Here is a 15481-nt window from a genome sequence, read left to right on the forward strand (position 1 = left end):
GAATTCAATGTTCTGAAGTTGCAAATTAACATTTTTTATGTAGAAATTCTTCAAGTAGCTGCTAAATGTGTTATCAGTCATATCTAATGATGGAAGTTTAAGTTTCTTTTTTACTTTATCAATCTGACTCTGCCAATTATCCTTTACACCATTATTATATAGATTGTCATCTTCTATAAGAAAGCAGCAATAAGAATTTGATTTCTAATTCCATTTTTATTATTATGGTTTTTTAGTCTCTTGTAATATTTAAACATAGACAAATAGGAAGTGTTCCTAGCTCATATTTAATGGCTAAATTTGAAGTTTTTCTCTGTACACCCTTCAAATTTAAATGCTGTATCTTTTCAAAAGGTATAGTTGATCACAATTGTTTATATTAATATTAAAGTCTGAAATCCATATCTCAGAACCATACAAAATGATAGGTTCAATAAGTGAAGAATATAGTTTTAAAAGAGTTTTTACAGATAAGTTATTATGAAATGGTAAAGAGTGTTTCATTGCATAAAAAGCTTTTCTTGCACGGTCAGCTAGGTGTTCAGCTGCATACTTAAGTTTACCATTATAAGTAAAAATAATTCCCAGATATTTATATTCATGTTCAAGATGAACTATTGAATGATTATAATAAAAACAATGTTGAGCTGTGTCAATTTTCTTATTTGAGAAAATCATTGCTTTAGTTTTATCAAGGTTAACAGTCAATTTTGATTTTATGCAATATTCTGAGAGACAGTCTATTGAGTTTTGGAGACCTTCTTTAGTAGTAGAGAGGAGAATTAAGTCACCTGCAAAGAATAAATGTCCGACATCAATATTCTGTAATTCAGGAGGGTTTGTGTTATAATTAACTAACTGCGAGTAGAAGTCATCAATAAATATATTAAAAAGTGTTGGGGAAAGATTATCTCCTTGTTTAACCCCGCGTGTAGCTATAAAATGTTCACTATATATAGCAAGATTCATCTTTACAGCAATATTTAGTGTTTGAGTACATAGAGGATATTCAATGTTTTGTAGATGAATATGGAATTTATTTCACGAGTGGGACAGGATTTTTTGATATTTTCACAAGTGCGAAGCACGAGTGAAAATATAAAAAATTCTGTCTCACGAGTGAAATAAATTCCATATTCATCTACAAAATATTGAATTTTCTGTTTATTACATTTTCTGTGGTTTTCCCTTTGCCGCAGGGGCGTAGCTTGCCTTTAAATTCTAGTGAGGCAAAAACATGGCTTCAGCGGGCCCCGAGCCACCTTAGGTGGAAAGGGAGGGGATTATGGGGCGAAGCCCACCAACGGAAAACAGATTAAGGGGTTTTAGAATATAAACATCATATTTGCCTTGCACAGAAATTGTGTGAATTTTACCGTTTCATTATCGAAGACTTCAGTGTGCATATGATGCTACATATTGTGAAACTTCAAACACGTTTAAAGGAGAATAAACATTTTATTTACTTCAATTGCCCTATTCGGTGATGTTTGGAGTCAGCAAATCTATTGAGGATATTTGAAACTGTCTGTTATCGTGAAGAGACTGACTAGGTGATGATTTTTATTACAGAATTAAGTAAGCTGCAATTAGTTTTAAATAAAATATAAATATTATATGCAATGTATTGAGTATAATGGGAGGGAGTGGTGGTGATGATGAAAAATTTAGTGAGGCAGTTGCCTCATTGCCACAATGGAAGCTACGCCCCTGTAAATTGCCTCTGTCTTTTTTTAACACAGTGTCATAGGCTTGACGTCATACATGTAGTTGAGCGGTTGAGACGTCATAGCTTAGCAGTTGTGAGATTGAAAACATTACATAACATGGATTTTAGCAACATATTTGGAAGAAATTTGTAGTTTTAGCTCTATCAACATAGTGAGTTACTATCTCTATATTATGACAGGCCAGAAATTATTTTTTACTTACTTTGTATCCTTTCACACTGTGAGAGAATATCGTTTTGGTATCCTTTCACACTGTGAGAGAATATCACTTTTATTCAATAAATAAATCACAGTATTTCACTGTTGAAAATGTAATAAATATTATTTATAACATTGTAAAATTTCCCACCTATGCCCTTTTGGTAGAGTTTGTGTAACATTAAAGTTCGATCAACTGTATCAAAGGCTTTGGTAAAATCCACAAAACATGTATAAATGTTTTGTTTCTTATATTTTAAATACTTATTTATAAGAGTTTTTAAAATAAATATGTTATCTGTGGTACGGTGGTTTCTTCTGAATCCAAATTGATAATTACTCAGTAGGTCATTTGTTTCCAAGTACGAATTTAGGCGGCATTGTAAAAGTCCATTAAAAAGTTTACCCATACAGCTTGTAACACTTAATGTAGAACAAAATCACAGCTACGTTCAAATTATATTGAACATCATTTTATGGCAAATTTATTTTATTTTCAGCAACAACTGAGTAAGCATTTCTCTTGAAGTAATAGTAATGTAATATACTTTAGAATATATCCTAGCCAATCCGAATCTCATCAAGATTGGTAATTTCTACAAGATAGCTGCAGTATTGGAGATTCTGATTTCGGTACAATGTATACCTGTTATGAATGTCAATCAACTGGAAGTGCACTATTTGAAGTCCTCTCATTCAACTCAGACAGGAGCTTAATATTACATGTTTTACATCTTAATCATGGCCGTAGGAATCGGGGGGGGGGGGGGGCACGGGGGGCCGTACCCCCAATAATTTTGCCGATATATAGAATACTATAGAAAACATAGCTAATATATGAGTGTACCCCCTCAATAATAACGTCTGATGTCCTTTTTTTTGCTTGTCAAGGAATTTTGGTAGTTGATAGTCCCCCCCAACTGAAAATATATGGTTGTGCCCCCTCAAAGTGAAAAGTGAAATTGCTTCCTACGGGTTTTTGAATTTCTTTATATTACACGTTTTACATCTTTCTTGGATTTGAGCCCCCCCCCCCCCCCACACTTTTAAGTTTGTGACTACGCCTCTGAAATAACAAACATAAAAAAAGATCGAGTGCGTATTTAAATTGTTTAAAATTGGGTGATGGGTAGGAGGCAGCGTTTAAGGGACACACCTCTATTTATGGAGCTCAATATCAAACTAAACTTAAATAATTGAAGATATATATATATATATATATATATATATATATATATATATATATATATATATATCGTACATAAGTGTTTATATACTTTGTAAAACAAGAATGAAAATTATACGATTTCTAAAATATACATTTCAAAATTTCATATCTAATAATTATGATCGTTTTACTGCTCTAAGTTAAGTACACTTGAACTAAGGAACTGATGTTCCAATTTTACTCCCTTAGAAGCCTAATAGGCGTTAATCTTATTCAGCAAAATGACAAAAATTAAAGAGTAATGCATGACATGATGCGTTAGTACCATACTCTATTCCAATAAACATTGCGGAGTAGTCTAAAATCTGGTCTGATCTATCATTAATTTTGCTTTTCTCTTCTTTTTATACAGATTTGGATTTTTCATTTGTTCTATATAATGAATTTCTTCACTACATGGTCTTTAAAAAATTTAAAATAACGCTAAAATTAGAACCTGCTCTTATCATATACAGTTGAGTATTCAAACTAAATACATTCCTGTATATTGATTCCCACGTGTATTGTCTAAATTTTTGATAAGAGAATTCTGTGTATGGTAAATGCAGGGACGTAGCATCGTTTTTGAAAGGGGTAGGGGCAGCCAGAGAAAAAAAATTTAACTTAGACAAGCAAAAAAAAACAAACAAACAAAAAAACAAAAAAAAAACTAAAAACAAAAAACAAACAAACAAACAAAAAACAAACCAAAAAAAAAAAAAAAAAAAAAAAAAAAAAAAAAAAAAAAAAAAAAAAAAGGAAAATCGTCCAAACTCGAAAATCCTATTTCGTGGGGGGGGGGGGGGGGGGGAGGTTCCAACTTTTTTCAGTACCAAATTTTATACATACACTACTACATTACCCTTATTTGACTATAATGCAACAAAAAGGGGGGGGGGAGCAACCACCCTTTCATCAACATTTTCAATAGTAAAAAGTTATGCTACGTGCCTTTAAATGAATAATTTGACAGGACTTTCTGTTCAAATATGACACTTATACAAGTAAAAATGGATACAATTTCCAATTTCATGCCAATTATGACTCTGTCTGTGAAATCCGGGGTTATACCTTAAAACGTCAACAAATCAGTTAAACACTTTTCAAGTACGATATTGGGCACTCTAAGAATTCTGCGATAAAGAAACTGTGTATAATTCCGATAGAAAACGATCTGCAACAAAATGTCCATGCCAGAAGACAAACCATGTTTGATGTTCAATGTAGAACTTTATATAAAGAATACAGAAAAAAAAAATCTGTCTTTTTTTTTCAATGTATCTAGGACATAGAAGAATCATGAAAAACTCATAACTGCTAAAAAGAAATATGAAACCGTGGAAAATCGGCTAAAACGGAAAAAAAATCAAAGATGCGAAGGAAATCAGCTAGAGGGCCTTCGCTTATCATACACAAAAAGATTTTACCGCGTATACAGTAAATGTAGCTCTAACAACAAGTTCAATTTTTAAGAAAATTTAAAAAAAATCGCGAGTGATCAAACAGACTTAACTGAAGTAACCGAAACGCAAACTAAGAACTTAACATTCCGATTACTATTGGTGAAGTTATCAGTGATACCTCTGACTCAAAAGTTAGATAAGTCGCCAGGTTTTAATAATGCTATTAATGAGTTTTTCAAAACTTTTCCTACACATTTTTTTTAAAAAAAGAAAAGCTGTTTAATGACATTCTGAATTCAAGTTGGTATCCATTTTTTGGTCACAAAGCATTAGGTATTGTGCCGATTTACAAAAAGGGGGATAAAAATAACCAAATCATTTATCAAAATTATTCACATCTATCTTGAATAAACGCATGTTGTCTTGGTCATGGAGTGAGTGAAAAAGTGTTGTGAGTGGTGCACAATTTGGTTTTAAGTCTGCATGGCTCAGGAAATAGGGACGTAATTATTTTAATTGAAATCATTAATTGTCAAGACCTTTAGTGAAAAGAAAAATTGTATTATTGTTTCGACGGCATTCAGCATTATAAAATGGGCTATAAATGAGTGAATAGTCGTCATCTTGCAGATTTTATTTAAGAAATAAAATATGTCAGAAAGGACATTATTCTCATTTTTTATTGATAGAGTGCTCACAAATTGTTCTGAAAGTGTTAACTTCCAAACTAAAATCTATTTCTACTGTAAATAAAATTACTTGCCGATGATAGTGTTATTTTCTCAGAAAGTATACAGGGACTGCAGAAAATGCTTGATACATTGAAGTCATATACAGATCAATGGAAATTATAGGTTAACGTTAGCGACTTAGGATGGTAAAATAAAAAAGCTCTCAAGAATGTTTCTACGATGATATTGAGCCTGAGAATGTTGATGTTTTTACGTACCTAGGTGTTAATTTTGAATGTTCTTTATTTGATATATGTGTAAGTTCTGTTCTTCATTATGAATGTGAAACATGGAGATTTCATAAAACCTTACATATTGAGCAGGTACATGTTAACTTTTTGAAGAAAATTATGCTGCTTCGAAAATCTTCAAATAACTTAACGGTTTATAGGAATTCGGTAGATGAGCCTGGTTTAGAATCTCCCCACCCTCAGAAAGAAATAAGAAATAAACCGGACCCAATAATCTCGCTTAGGAAAAGCCCAACCAGTATAGAATCCCCCCTAAATGACAGTACCCTTCCCCATTCTATCTATCAGCTTCATTAATCCATCTATACTAAGGACTTAAGAAAAAAAGAAAATAATTGAATTGAATTGAATTGGGTATACATTTTAGAAAATTAGTTTTCGATATAAATGTAGATTTGCTTGATTAATACATAAAAAAAATTATAATGGTCTTCTTAATATTCCTACATCATCAAAAGAATATTTCTTAAAAATTTTCTTCCTCTTTACCCTCATAAAAATTTTGACTCAAAAATTTAGTCCTAACATAGTCCTAAGGAGTGCGAGATGACTCAATTAATTGAATTTGGAATTCACAAAACATCGGATGTGTTTGATTATAATGGCCCCCGTTTTCTTAAAAAGAAGATCTTTCTAAGACTAAGGGCTTTAAAATTCCCGATTTAAGCCTCTTCTAACCCAAGGGTCCAAAAAATGAACAAATTTGGATCCATTATAGCGCAGCAATATATGATAATGACTTAGTGTGGCCAAGCTACTTTTGAAAAGATTTTTAAAAGTTATACATTTCAATGTAAAATTATTATCCCTAATTCATCGAGACTTACCCTACCTCTTCCTCCCCCAGGGTGTGGTTTGATTAAAATGTCAGGAAATATTCCAATAAAATTCATCTTTACTGGTCCAGTGGTTCTTGAGAACATACCACACATTTGCTTTTTCTTGATTAAATATTCTTGGAAAAGGGGGGATATCCATTTTGAACCCCTTTTACCGAAGGTTACTTTGAAAAAAAATTGTATTGAAATTGACCCTTGAATTCTGGAGAAGAAGATTAAAATTTAAAAAGTTTACAACAATAACGGCATCAACAACAACAAAATCCGCTGAAAGAAAATCTACTTTGATCGGAAAAGCTTTCTCCTGTGGGAGGAAAATCTTTTTCCTGGGAGAAAACTATGCATGGGTTGGGGTGGATGGGGTTATGGAGTATAACACTGGAACCAAAATTATGATTTCAAGGTTTCGGTCGGAACGCGAAATACCCGGAACGAATTGACAAAAGTTCAGAGACCAGGCAATGTTTTAGAATATGCCTTGCATAAAACGTGTCATTATTTAGAACATTCAATTTATTCATGAGATTCGCTTGATTGCGCGCAGGTCTCGTTATAAATCTCGATCGATGTTTATTTACACTGTTCAGCGTGTTGTATTTTATAGAGTCTATAACCCTAATAAAATATCGAGCTGGCATTTACATAGCATTGTTATAATCTGACTGGTGCCTATATTTAAAGAAAAAAAATCCTTTCCTTCCTGGTTTATTGGTGAACAATGTTGTTGCATCCTGATGTATTATGGCTATTTTCTGTACTGGTACAGTCCGTTGACTTGCTGGAGTGGTCATCGGTCACCTTTAGTAATGCCAACACTCCGTCAGCACGGAGGGACATGGCGTTGGGATACTTCCAAACTCAAAACAAACTGGTAGTTTTTGGAGGGAGAGGTGGTCCGATATTAGATGATACCTGGGAATACGATGTCGCTGGAGGTAAGAATCGATGGTGTTGCTGAGTTCTTTTAACAGTTCTTCTATTAAAAATGTATGGGGGAGGGTTTTCGACCTAAAAAGGGGGAGGGGGGCTTTTAAATGAAAAGAACCGCGAACGCTAACTCTCGATTCCTGCCTACATTTTATACATAATTCAAAATATTTTTTGCAAATTTGAGGTTAAAGTTTTATTTAATACATAGTAATTTATTAATCATAGCTCTAATACTTAAATCATTTATTGTTCTTACAACCTTATTTTGATAAAGAGGTGTAAAATTTTCTCCACTGAAACTGAACTTCCAAGACCTCACTGGATTTTAAAATGCTCATGGATAGGGATATTAAATATGTCCACTCATCTTTTACTGTAATGTTTTATTAATGCAAAGTTATCTATATATCTGATTTATTTCGTAGTTTTTTTTTTAATTGTTTATTACTTAGTGTATTTTGGTCTGTAAACACATGCTCCCTCAGTGAAATAGAAAAAAAGCTTCTTAATAACAATTTGTAATGCCTGTAAAAAGGAATTTTTGTTTCACGGGGAGGGGGGTGTTTTGAAAATATTTTCCGTTTTCCATTGATTTCGAAACAAATCGTGAGTTTTACCCAAAATTTATAGAATTATCTCTATTTCTTTTCATCAATAATTTAAATTTTATTAAATTAATATAAATATCTAAATAAATTTTAAAGAAGAAATGTTGAAAAATGATAACTATTGTAAATTGAAAACATATAGAGGTACATGTAGGCGGCGAAATCGTTCGCAGCCCTTTCAATACTAAATCAATACTAAATTTACAATACAACATTAAGACCCCCTTCCCAATAATGTGCTCGTATGATTGAGGTATGCAAGGGAAAGTTAAATAAATTAATATCATTTTGGGTATTATCATGTGTTTGACGCAAAATTCCTGCCCTTTATATAAATACCTTTTTCAGGTTTAATATGGTTGATAATTAACAAAATATGAACGGGGACTTTTTAATATTTGTGCACGATGACTTTTTCTACGAATGTAATGGTGAATTATAAATCCAAATGACAATTTTAAGTTCTATGTATAAATAATTTCGGACATCTGACAATTTTTTTGTACCACATATAGCTAATTTCTGAGAACAGATCCAGCACTGTTAGAAAGGAAGGAGGGATTAAATATTGACTCTAAATGTTTTATATGACAACACAGGGACATGGTCAGATGTGAGTAACACTACCAGACCCGGTGCCCGCTTCAGTATGGTATACGGGGTGGTGGGTAACTTCCTCTACATCACTACGGGGGAGGGACCAGGCAAGATCTTCTACAACGATGTATGGAAATTCGACATCACGTAAGTGCGGAAGCACCGCAACAGGATATTTTAAGTAGATTAAAAACATGATTCGGTACACTGCTGGTTTCCTATCTCATCTGACAAAAACCTCATATCCGGGTACGCGTACATGAGCCGAATTGAATAAAACTGAGTTTAATTTCTCTAATTCTTGAAAAGAAAAGTCAATGACATACTTAAACATGTAAGTGATAAGCATAAATAAAATATGGTGAAATTCTGCTTTCACAGACAGTGCTATGATTCAAAGGTAATGTAACTGATGATGTTAAGACTGTACAATTCTTTTCCAGGCACATAAGACACAAAGTTTAAATCTAAATGTGTTGATCAGAAAGTGTAAAACTTGGATGTATATTTTCTTTTTCTTTAACTTTTTCATGTTTTACTTTAAATAACCTATTATATAACCACTTTTTCAAATAAAAAATATATTACGGCTATTTTAGCTTCAGAAGTGACAAAAATTATGCAAAGATATATAAACCTTGTTTTTAAACCAAGTTGACGTACTGTACACGATCATTTTATGCATGGCTTTGGTTGGACAAGACAGTGTTACATGTACATGCTATAGAAATACAAATTCTGTCCTGGTCACAACTTTGCAATGCTTGGGTTGAAAAGCTTTTATTCTTCTAAGCAAGAAAGGCGCATCAACATTAATATATAGTAAAAGAATGTAGAAATATAAGATTTTACATTTTCGTATTCGTCAAACGGCGTGACAGGAAGGGGGGGGGGGGGTGGAATGGCAGTTCATGGTGGAGAGAGGAAGGTTATTTTTATACTTGTATATTAAATGAAAATTTTCATAGTAACTTCAATGAAGCTAAACTCATAGGTCCGCAGAACGGAAAGGTAGGGGCGAGGGGGGGGGGGGCACTCCCCACTTTTTCTGGGAAGACTCTTTCGCTATGGTTGAGTCCACTCATGTTAGTATACAAGAAAATTTTTTTGCCAAGTTTGAGAGTATTATCCCCCTCTCCATGTCTCTTGTTACACCCCGACTTCCATTTTTATTCTCAAAGTGTTTTTCACAGACCCGTTGTACAAGGGGGGGGGGGGGGCACTTTTTTCCACAATATTTTGCTGTAGATTTAGTATGAAGATATTCCATTCAAAGACCGCTTGCCCTCACACACCCCTCCCCTCTTCTTGTTGCAATGTGATGGAAATGTGTCCCACTTTATTACATGAATTAAAAAAAAAATTGCCGAAAAGTTAAAGAACATCCTACCCCCTCTCTGAAATAGGCTTTCTATAGTTCCAGCAGATTAGGTTTTTTTGGTGTCTTCCCCTTTTGAAAAACGTTTTACGGGCCCGATTCAGGTTTTGTTTGGAGGGGGTGTCAAATTATCCACCTTCCCCACATTTTTAAAATGGATGCCACATCCTTAAATGGTACAATTTTTTCCTCTAATTTGAACTTTTAAATCTTAAATTAAACACTTGACAAACGGAGTGAGAAAAGATATATTTTATTCTGAATTTTAGAACATCGACATGGACTCAAGTTTCAACCACGGGGTAAGACAAAGTACAATATGTAATGAAGTTCATGCTAAAAATATTTACTTTGTACAATTCACAAAATGATACAACCTCGTATGTAGAATTTACTTTTTTTCGTGTTCAGAACTCCACCAAGTGTGCGATACGGAGCAGTAGGGGGCGTGTACCCCGGCTCCACCCTCCTCTACGTTAATCTGGGATTTGCCGGGGAGCGTTTCTTTGATACTCTTGTCTTGGACACATCAACAAATCATTGGTCCACGAGTAAGAATATTTCTATTTTCTGATACATTGTACTTAAATTTTTTACAGTAATAACAGCAAGTTTCTATAATTACACGAGTGTACTTGCCAGGGTTCTGTGAAGGGTTCTGCCACCCCTACAATCCTAACTACCCTCATGCACGATGCCTTCACAGTGGGGCTGTAATCGATGCCAACCGACTTGCCATCTTTGGTGGATGTTTGAGGTACGTGAGTGAATGTCAAAATATATTTTAGCACAAGTCACCTTTCAATACTAGACAGGATAGTGAGAGTTGATAATTTAAAATCAAATTTTAGTGGGGGACAAACTGGTGGGCCCTGTCCTGCAGGAGATTCTTGGATTTTCAAAAGCTCTGAACAAGAATGGACAGAACTACCGCCCTGTGCCAGTCCTAGGTAAGAACAGATTATATATACTTAATCGGGAAAATCAAAAGGGAACCTTTATAAAGGTAATTTTAATATACGGAAAAGACGTTCATAATGTCGATGTAATCAATTCATGTAAAATTTTACTGAAGGACATACAGTAGTATGGCTTTGCTGCCAGAAGTAAATGGTCAGAAACGAGTTGTGTTGTACGGTGGGATTGAAAATGACAGACAAGTTATTCAGGTAGGCAAAAGATGATTTAAAGATTATATAAAATACCATCCTTTAAATGTACTTCTTGTTTTATAATTATTTGTTCTTGCAGACATCTGAAGCCCCTGTAGACACAGTTGCGGTACTAGATGCCGATTCAATGTCTTGGACCTATCGTAAAACTACAACAACAGTAAGAAATTAATGTCTATATATGCAGTCACCTGTTCAAGACAATACCAGGATATTAATAATGTGAAATTCTTGATATGCTTTTTTAGAGCAGTTCATTTCCTGCAAAGAGAGCATCAGCAGCCATGGTTTCTACAGCAACAGGAATATATTTATTTGGAGGAGTAAACACTGAAACGTAATGTATTAACGACTTATATACCCTTATCTTTCCCTTCTCTCAGAATCCACTTATACTTTTTATGAAGTAGTAGTCTGTGCAGTTAATTATACCCCACGCAACAAGTTGCGTGAGGTATAATGTTTTTGACCCGTCCGTCCGTCAGTCAGTCAGTGTGTCAGTCCGTCAGTCCTGTTTTTTTGTCAGCGCAACTCCTCATAAACCGCTGCACAGAATTTCGTCAAACTTTGCAGATATTTAGGACACAATGTGTAGATGTGCATATTACCAGGAAATTCCGATTCCATTATTTTCTGGGAATTTCGGCACTTTTCAACTTAGATTTTTGGCCATATCTTGAATATAGAGATGAAAAGTTTGTCAGCACGCCTCCTCCTAAACCGCTGCACAGAATTTCAACAAACTTTGCAGATATTTAGCACACAATGTGTAGATGTGCATATAACCAGGAAATTCCGATTCCATTATTTTTCTGGGAATTTCGGCACTTTTCAACTTCGATTTTTGGCCATATCTTGAATATAGAGATGAACAGTTTGTTAGCACAACTCCTCTTAAACCGCTGCACAGAATTTAGTTAAACTTTGCAGATATTTAGTACACAGTGTGTAGATGTGCATATTACAAGGAAATTCCGATTCCATTATTTTTGCCTTAAGAGTTTTGCCTATTGTTGAAGAAACTTTCCAGCTAGGTAATAAGGAAATCCACTGGAATCAGCTTTCGTAATGAAATTTTATGTGAAATATTGTATGACCTTAAAAGACCCCTATTGATTTTGAGTTCAAAATATTAATTATTTAACACACACACACACACAAAATCTTGGATAGTCCCCCCCCCCCCCCAAAAAAAAAAAAATTGGTGCTTTGCCTTAAATAATTTCATAAGTACAATATATAAACAAATTCCTATGACTACATCATAATTTTGTTTCCATCAATTATTTAAATGTGTAAATTGTCATGTGTTGGACATGGACTTACACTCATTAACAAAGCGAAATCACTGAGGAATTTAAATAACAGTTTGTCAGCATAACTCCTGCACTGAATTTCCTGATTTGTATATTACCAAGAAATTTTGATTCCATTATTTATCTAGAAACTTCAGCCCAATTAAATTTGTAACATACAAAGATTTGAATGTCCTTATATGCAAGAAGTTTTGATGTGATGATTTTTTGCAAGTAATGCCCCTTTTTGAATTATACTGTGTATTTAAAATGCACTGTGCCATTCATTACGTGTTGCATTGTCGAGTTTTGGGGGAGCGTGGGGTATGTGAGCTTGCTCACTTTTTCTTTCATTGGTAATGTGGTATCATGAAAGCAAAAATAGTTCTATCAAACTGTAACCCTCTTAATTGACTGATACATGTATTTGTTTGCAAAAAGATGACAATGAACAATAGCAAGTGCTTGTTTTTACAGGAAAGCGCTTATGAATGACATCTGGTTCTTGGCTGGAAACTCCAGCTCTGCAGACCAGGCAGCCACTGGGGAGTGTGCCTCCATTTTTACAAACTTCCCACTGGTACATGGAATTCTGATGTTCCTGGGGTGGGGTGTATGTCTGGTCTGGGGGACATTCATTGCCAGATACTTCAGCTCCTCGGGGACCACATGGTTTCTTCTCCACCGAATTTTTCAGGTTATATTCAGAAATTTAACTTCCACTTTTAAGTTGTAACATTATTGTATTATACTATGTACATTTTATATGAATTGCAGTTGATATAAAAATGGAATAATTACATGTAGAGTTGTGCCATATTAATCCATTATAACGTGTTTCTGAACAAATTGTCCGGATTAATGAAGTGTTCAGATAACAGAAACACACTTGGTATATATATATATAAAAATAAATTTTTCCCCAAAAATTTCATCTGGATTATTGGCATGCAGATTAATGAGGCTCCATTGTAATTTGTTAGCATACTTGATTCTGACCATCCGGCGCGCCCGGGTAAACCGGCGATGACCGGCAACTCACTTGATTCTGAGCCGGTGTTGCGCACGCATCAAGTCGGGTGAGCCGATTGAGACGGAAAAATTTGATAGGCTTGGGCGGCTTCAACATGGCGTCCTTGGGGATAGTAGTGTTGAAAGTTGTTTGTTTTAAGACGTGAAGCTTTTGATCGAGGTACGCTTGTGAAATGAACATATTTGCAAAAAGTGTAGTCCTTTTCTATGCTAGATAATGTTTTACGATAGAAATACAATATTTCTATTACTTTACCTGTTTACATGAGCCTGTTCGCTTGATTCTATGAGCGTACCGGGGTTTATCCGGCTTGATTCGGCTCGGCCGAATTCTATCACAATCAAGTATGCTATGTATCTTCAAGTAAATTATCCAGTTATAGAAGATTCAGCTTCATATTGTTACATTCCCTTACAGGTATCTGGTTTGGTCCTCAGTGTTATTGGTCTGGTCATGGGGATAGTATCTGTCCAGTTTGATCACTTCAAATTTGCACATGGTGCCATAGGAATTATAATTATGCTGCTTGGTCTGAGTCAACCTTTCAATGCTCTCATGTGAGTATAAGTTAACAGATAAAACAAATTTCCTAACTTACTAATAAAGCAAAATTCTAAACATTTTAGTAAGGATGGTTAAATCTTTTGATACATCTGTATGTGTTAATAATTTCTATGCATGTATTTCATACACAGTCGCCCACACAGACCAGCAGAAGGGGAGAAAACTCCTTTAAAGAGGAGGATCTGGGAGTTATTCCATCACAACATTGGACGTGTTGCAGTGGCTCTGGCACTGGTCAATATTTCCCTGGGGGTCTTCCTGGCCCTCTCCCACACAGCCATCTGGGCTCTGTGGTTTGTTTACCTTATCCTCATCATACTAGTGTTTTTGTTTTTTGAGCTCCTTAAGATAGAAATTATTCATGAAAAACTCTCTGGAATTTTACCACTCAAGAAACATGACTACCCTGTGTCAAGTGAACATAATATGGAGAAAATTAGTAATGAACAAGACATTGGAAAGAAAGACTAGACTACATAATGAAGCCTATGTGAAATCCACTTGTTAAAAATCTGCAGTCTTCATCGTTCATGGCAACTTCTGTTTGCCATTTTGTCATTCCAACATGACAGTTTTAATTTTTTTGATATTTGTATCCCAAGCTGTCTTGCTGTCAAATTACAGAAACTCTTCATGTGATAAAGTTTTGCTATAGCCCTCACTAGCAACATTTTGTTGCATAGAAAAAAATTACTGTATACCTATTGAAGAAAGTGGTGCAGGCACCATATGATTTATATGTTAGCTTTATGATTTATATGTTATACACATTGTATTTCATTCAATATCTTATAGTTATTGACAATGTAAAGTAGCTGATGCTGGACATCAGTTAAGCTGTTTGTATATTAGTATTTAATTGATATTAACACTTTGTGTATTACTGAAAAAGATTATTTAATATTAAATGCATATTCATCCAATTTAAGTTTTCACCTTAAAATCAAATAATAATAATAGTGTAGGACTTTGTGGACAGAGAAATTTAAGTTTTCATAAAATAGTGGAAAAATTGTATTTTTAATATTTTATTTCAAAACATCAAATTTTCATTGAATAAATAACATGGATTCACATTTGGAGCATGGCTCACAGAAACAGACAAATGGAAACATATCACGTTTACAATGAAGTGAAGAAATATAGTATAATCCAGCCTGTTAATCTGGACACTTGTGTTCCCTAGCAAACTGTTCGGATCAATGAAATGTCTGGATTAATGAAATGGCTTCTTTTAATGTTAGGTATAAATGTCTGTGCACTGAACTGTCAACATTTCGTCTGGAAGGTGAAACATCCGGATTTATGAGGCTCCACTTTATACATTCAATTCAGTATGGATGATTTGTTTTCTCTAATTTTACTGGTACAAAATATTTTTCATTTCTTTCATTTAAAAAATTGTTTATTAATATCACTAAGTCTAAGGTTGTGATTTACATGTAAATATCATGGCTGGTATTTAATTTTTTTTTTTGCATGTAGATTTTGTCTAAAATTAACATTACCATTAAATATTGAAAAAAAAATGAAATCTTTACAATA

The 15481-nt window shown here is 34.0% G+C and overlaps 2 protein-coding genes across 2 annotated transcripts in view; both read left to right on the forward strand.

Moving 5' to 3' along the window:
* The window catches only part of LOC133190405 (gamma-interferon-inducible lysosomal thiol reductase-like), a 270569-nt gene that overhangs the window by 117616 nt on the left and 137472 nt on the right, over nt 1-15481 (forward strand). The gene's annotated exons all lie outside the window — the stretch shown is intronic.
* Nucleotides 7039-14751, forward strand: LOC133178599 (uncharacterized). The gene is made up of 12 exons (XM_061313331.1): nt 7039-7294; nt 8497-8641; nt 10142-10174; nt 10284-10423; nt 10515-10629; nt 10724-10822; nt 10948-11041; nt 11124-11204; nt 11293-11381; nt 12817-13036; nt 13790-13929; nt 14068-14751. The coding sequence occupies exons 1-12, from the start codon at nt 7078-7080 to the stop codon at nt 14405-14407; spliced, it is 1713 nt and encodes a 570-aa protein (XP_061169315.1). The 5' UTR covers nt 7039-7077; the 3' UTR covers nt 14408-14751.

This window comes from Saccostrea echinata, unplaced genomic scaffold (assembly GCF_033153115.1).
Source record: "Saccostrea echinata isolate AGI-Se365-2 ecotype Australia unplaced genomic scaffold, CSIRO_AGI_Sech_v1 ptg000001l, whole genome shotgun sequence".
Lineage (NCBI taxonomy): Eukaryota > Metazoa > Mollusca > Bivalvia > Ostreida > Ostreidae > Saccostrea > Saccostrea echinata.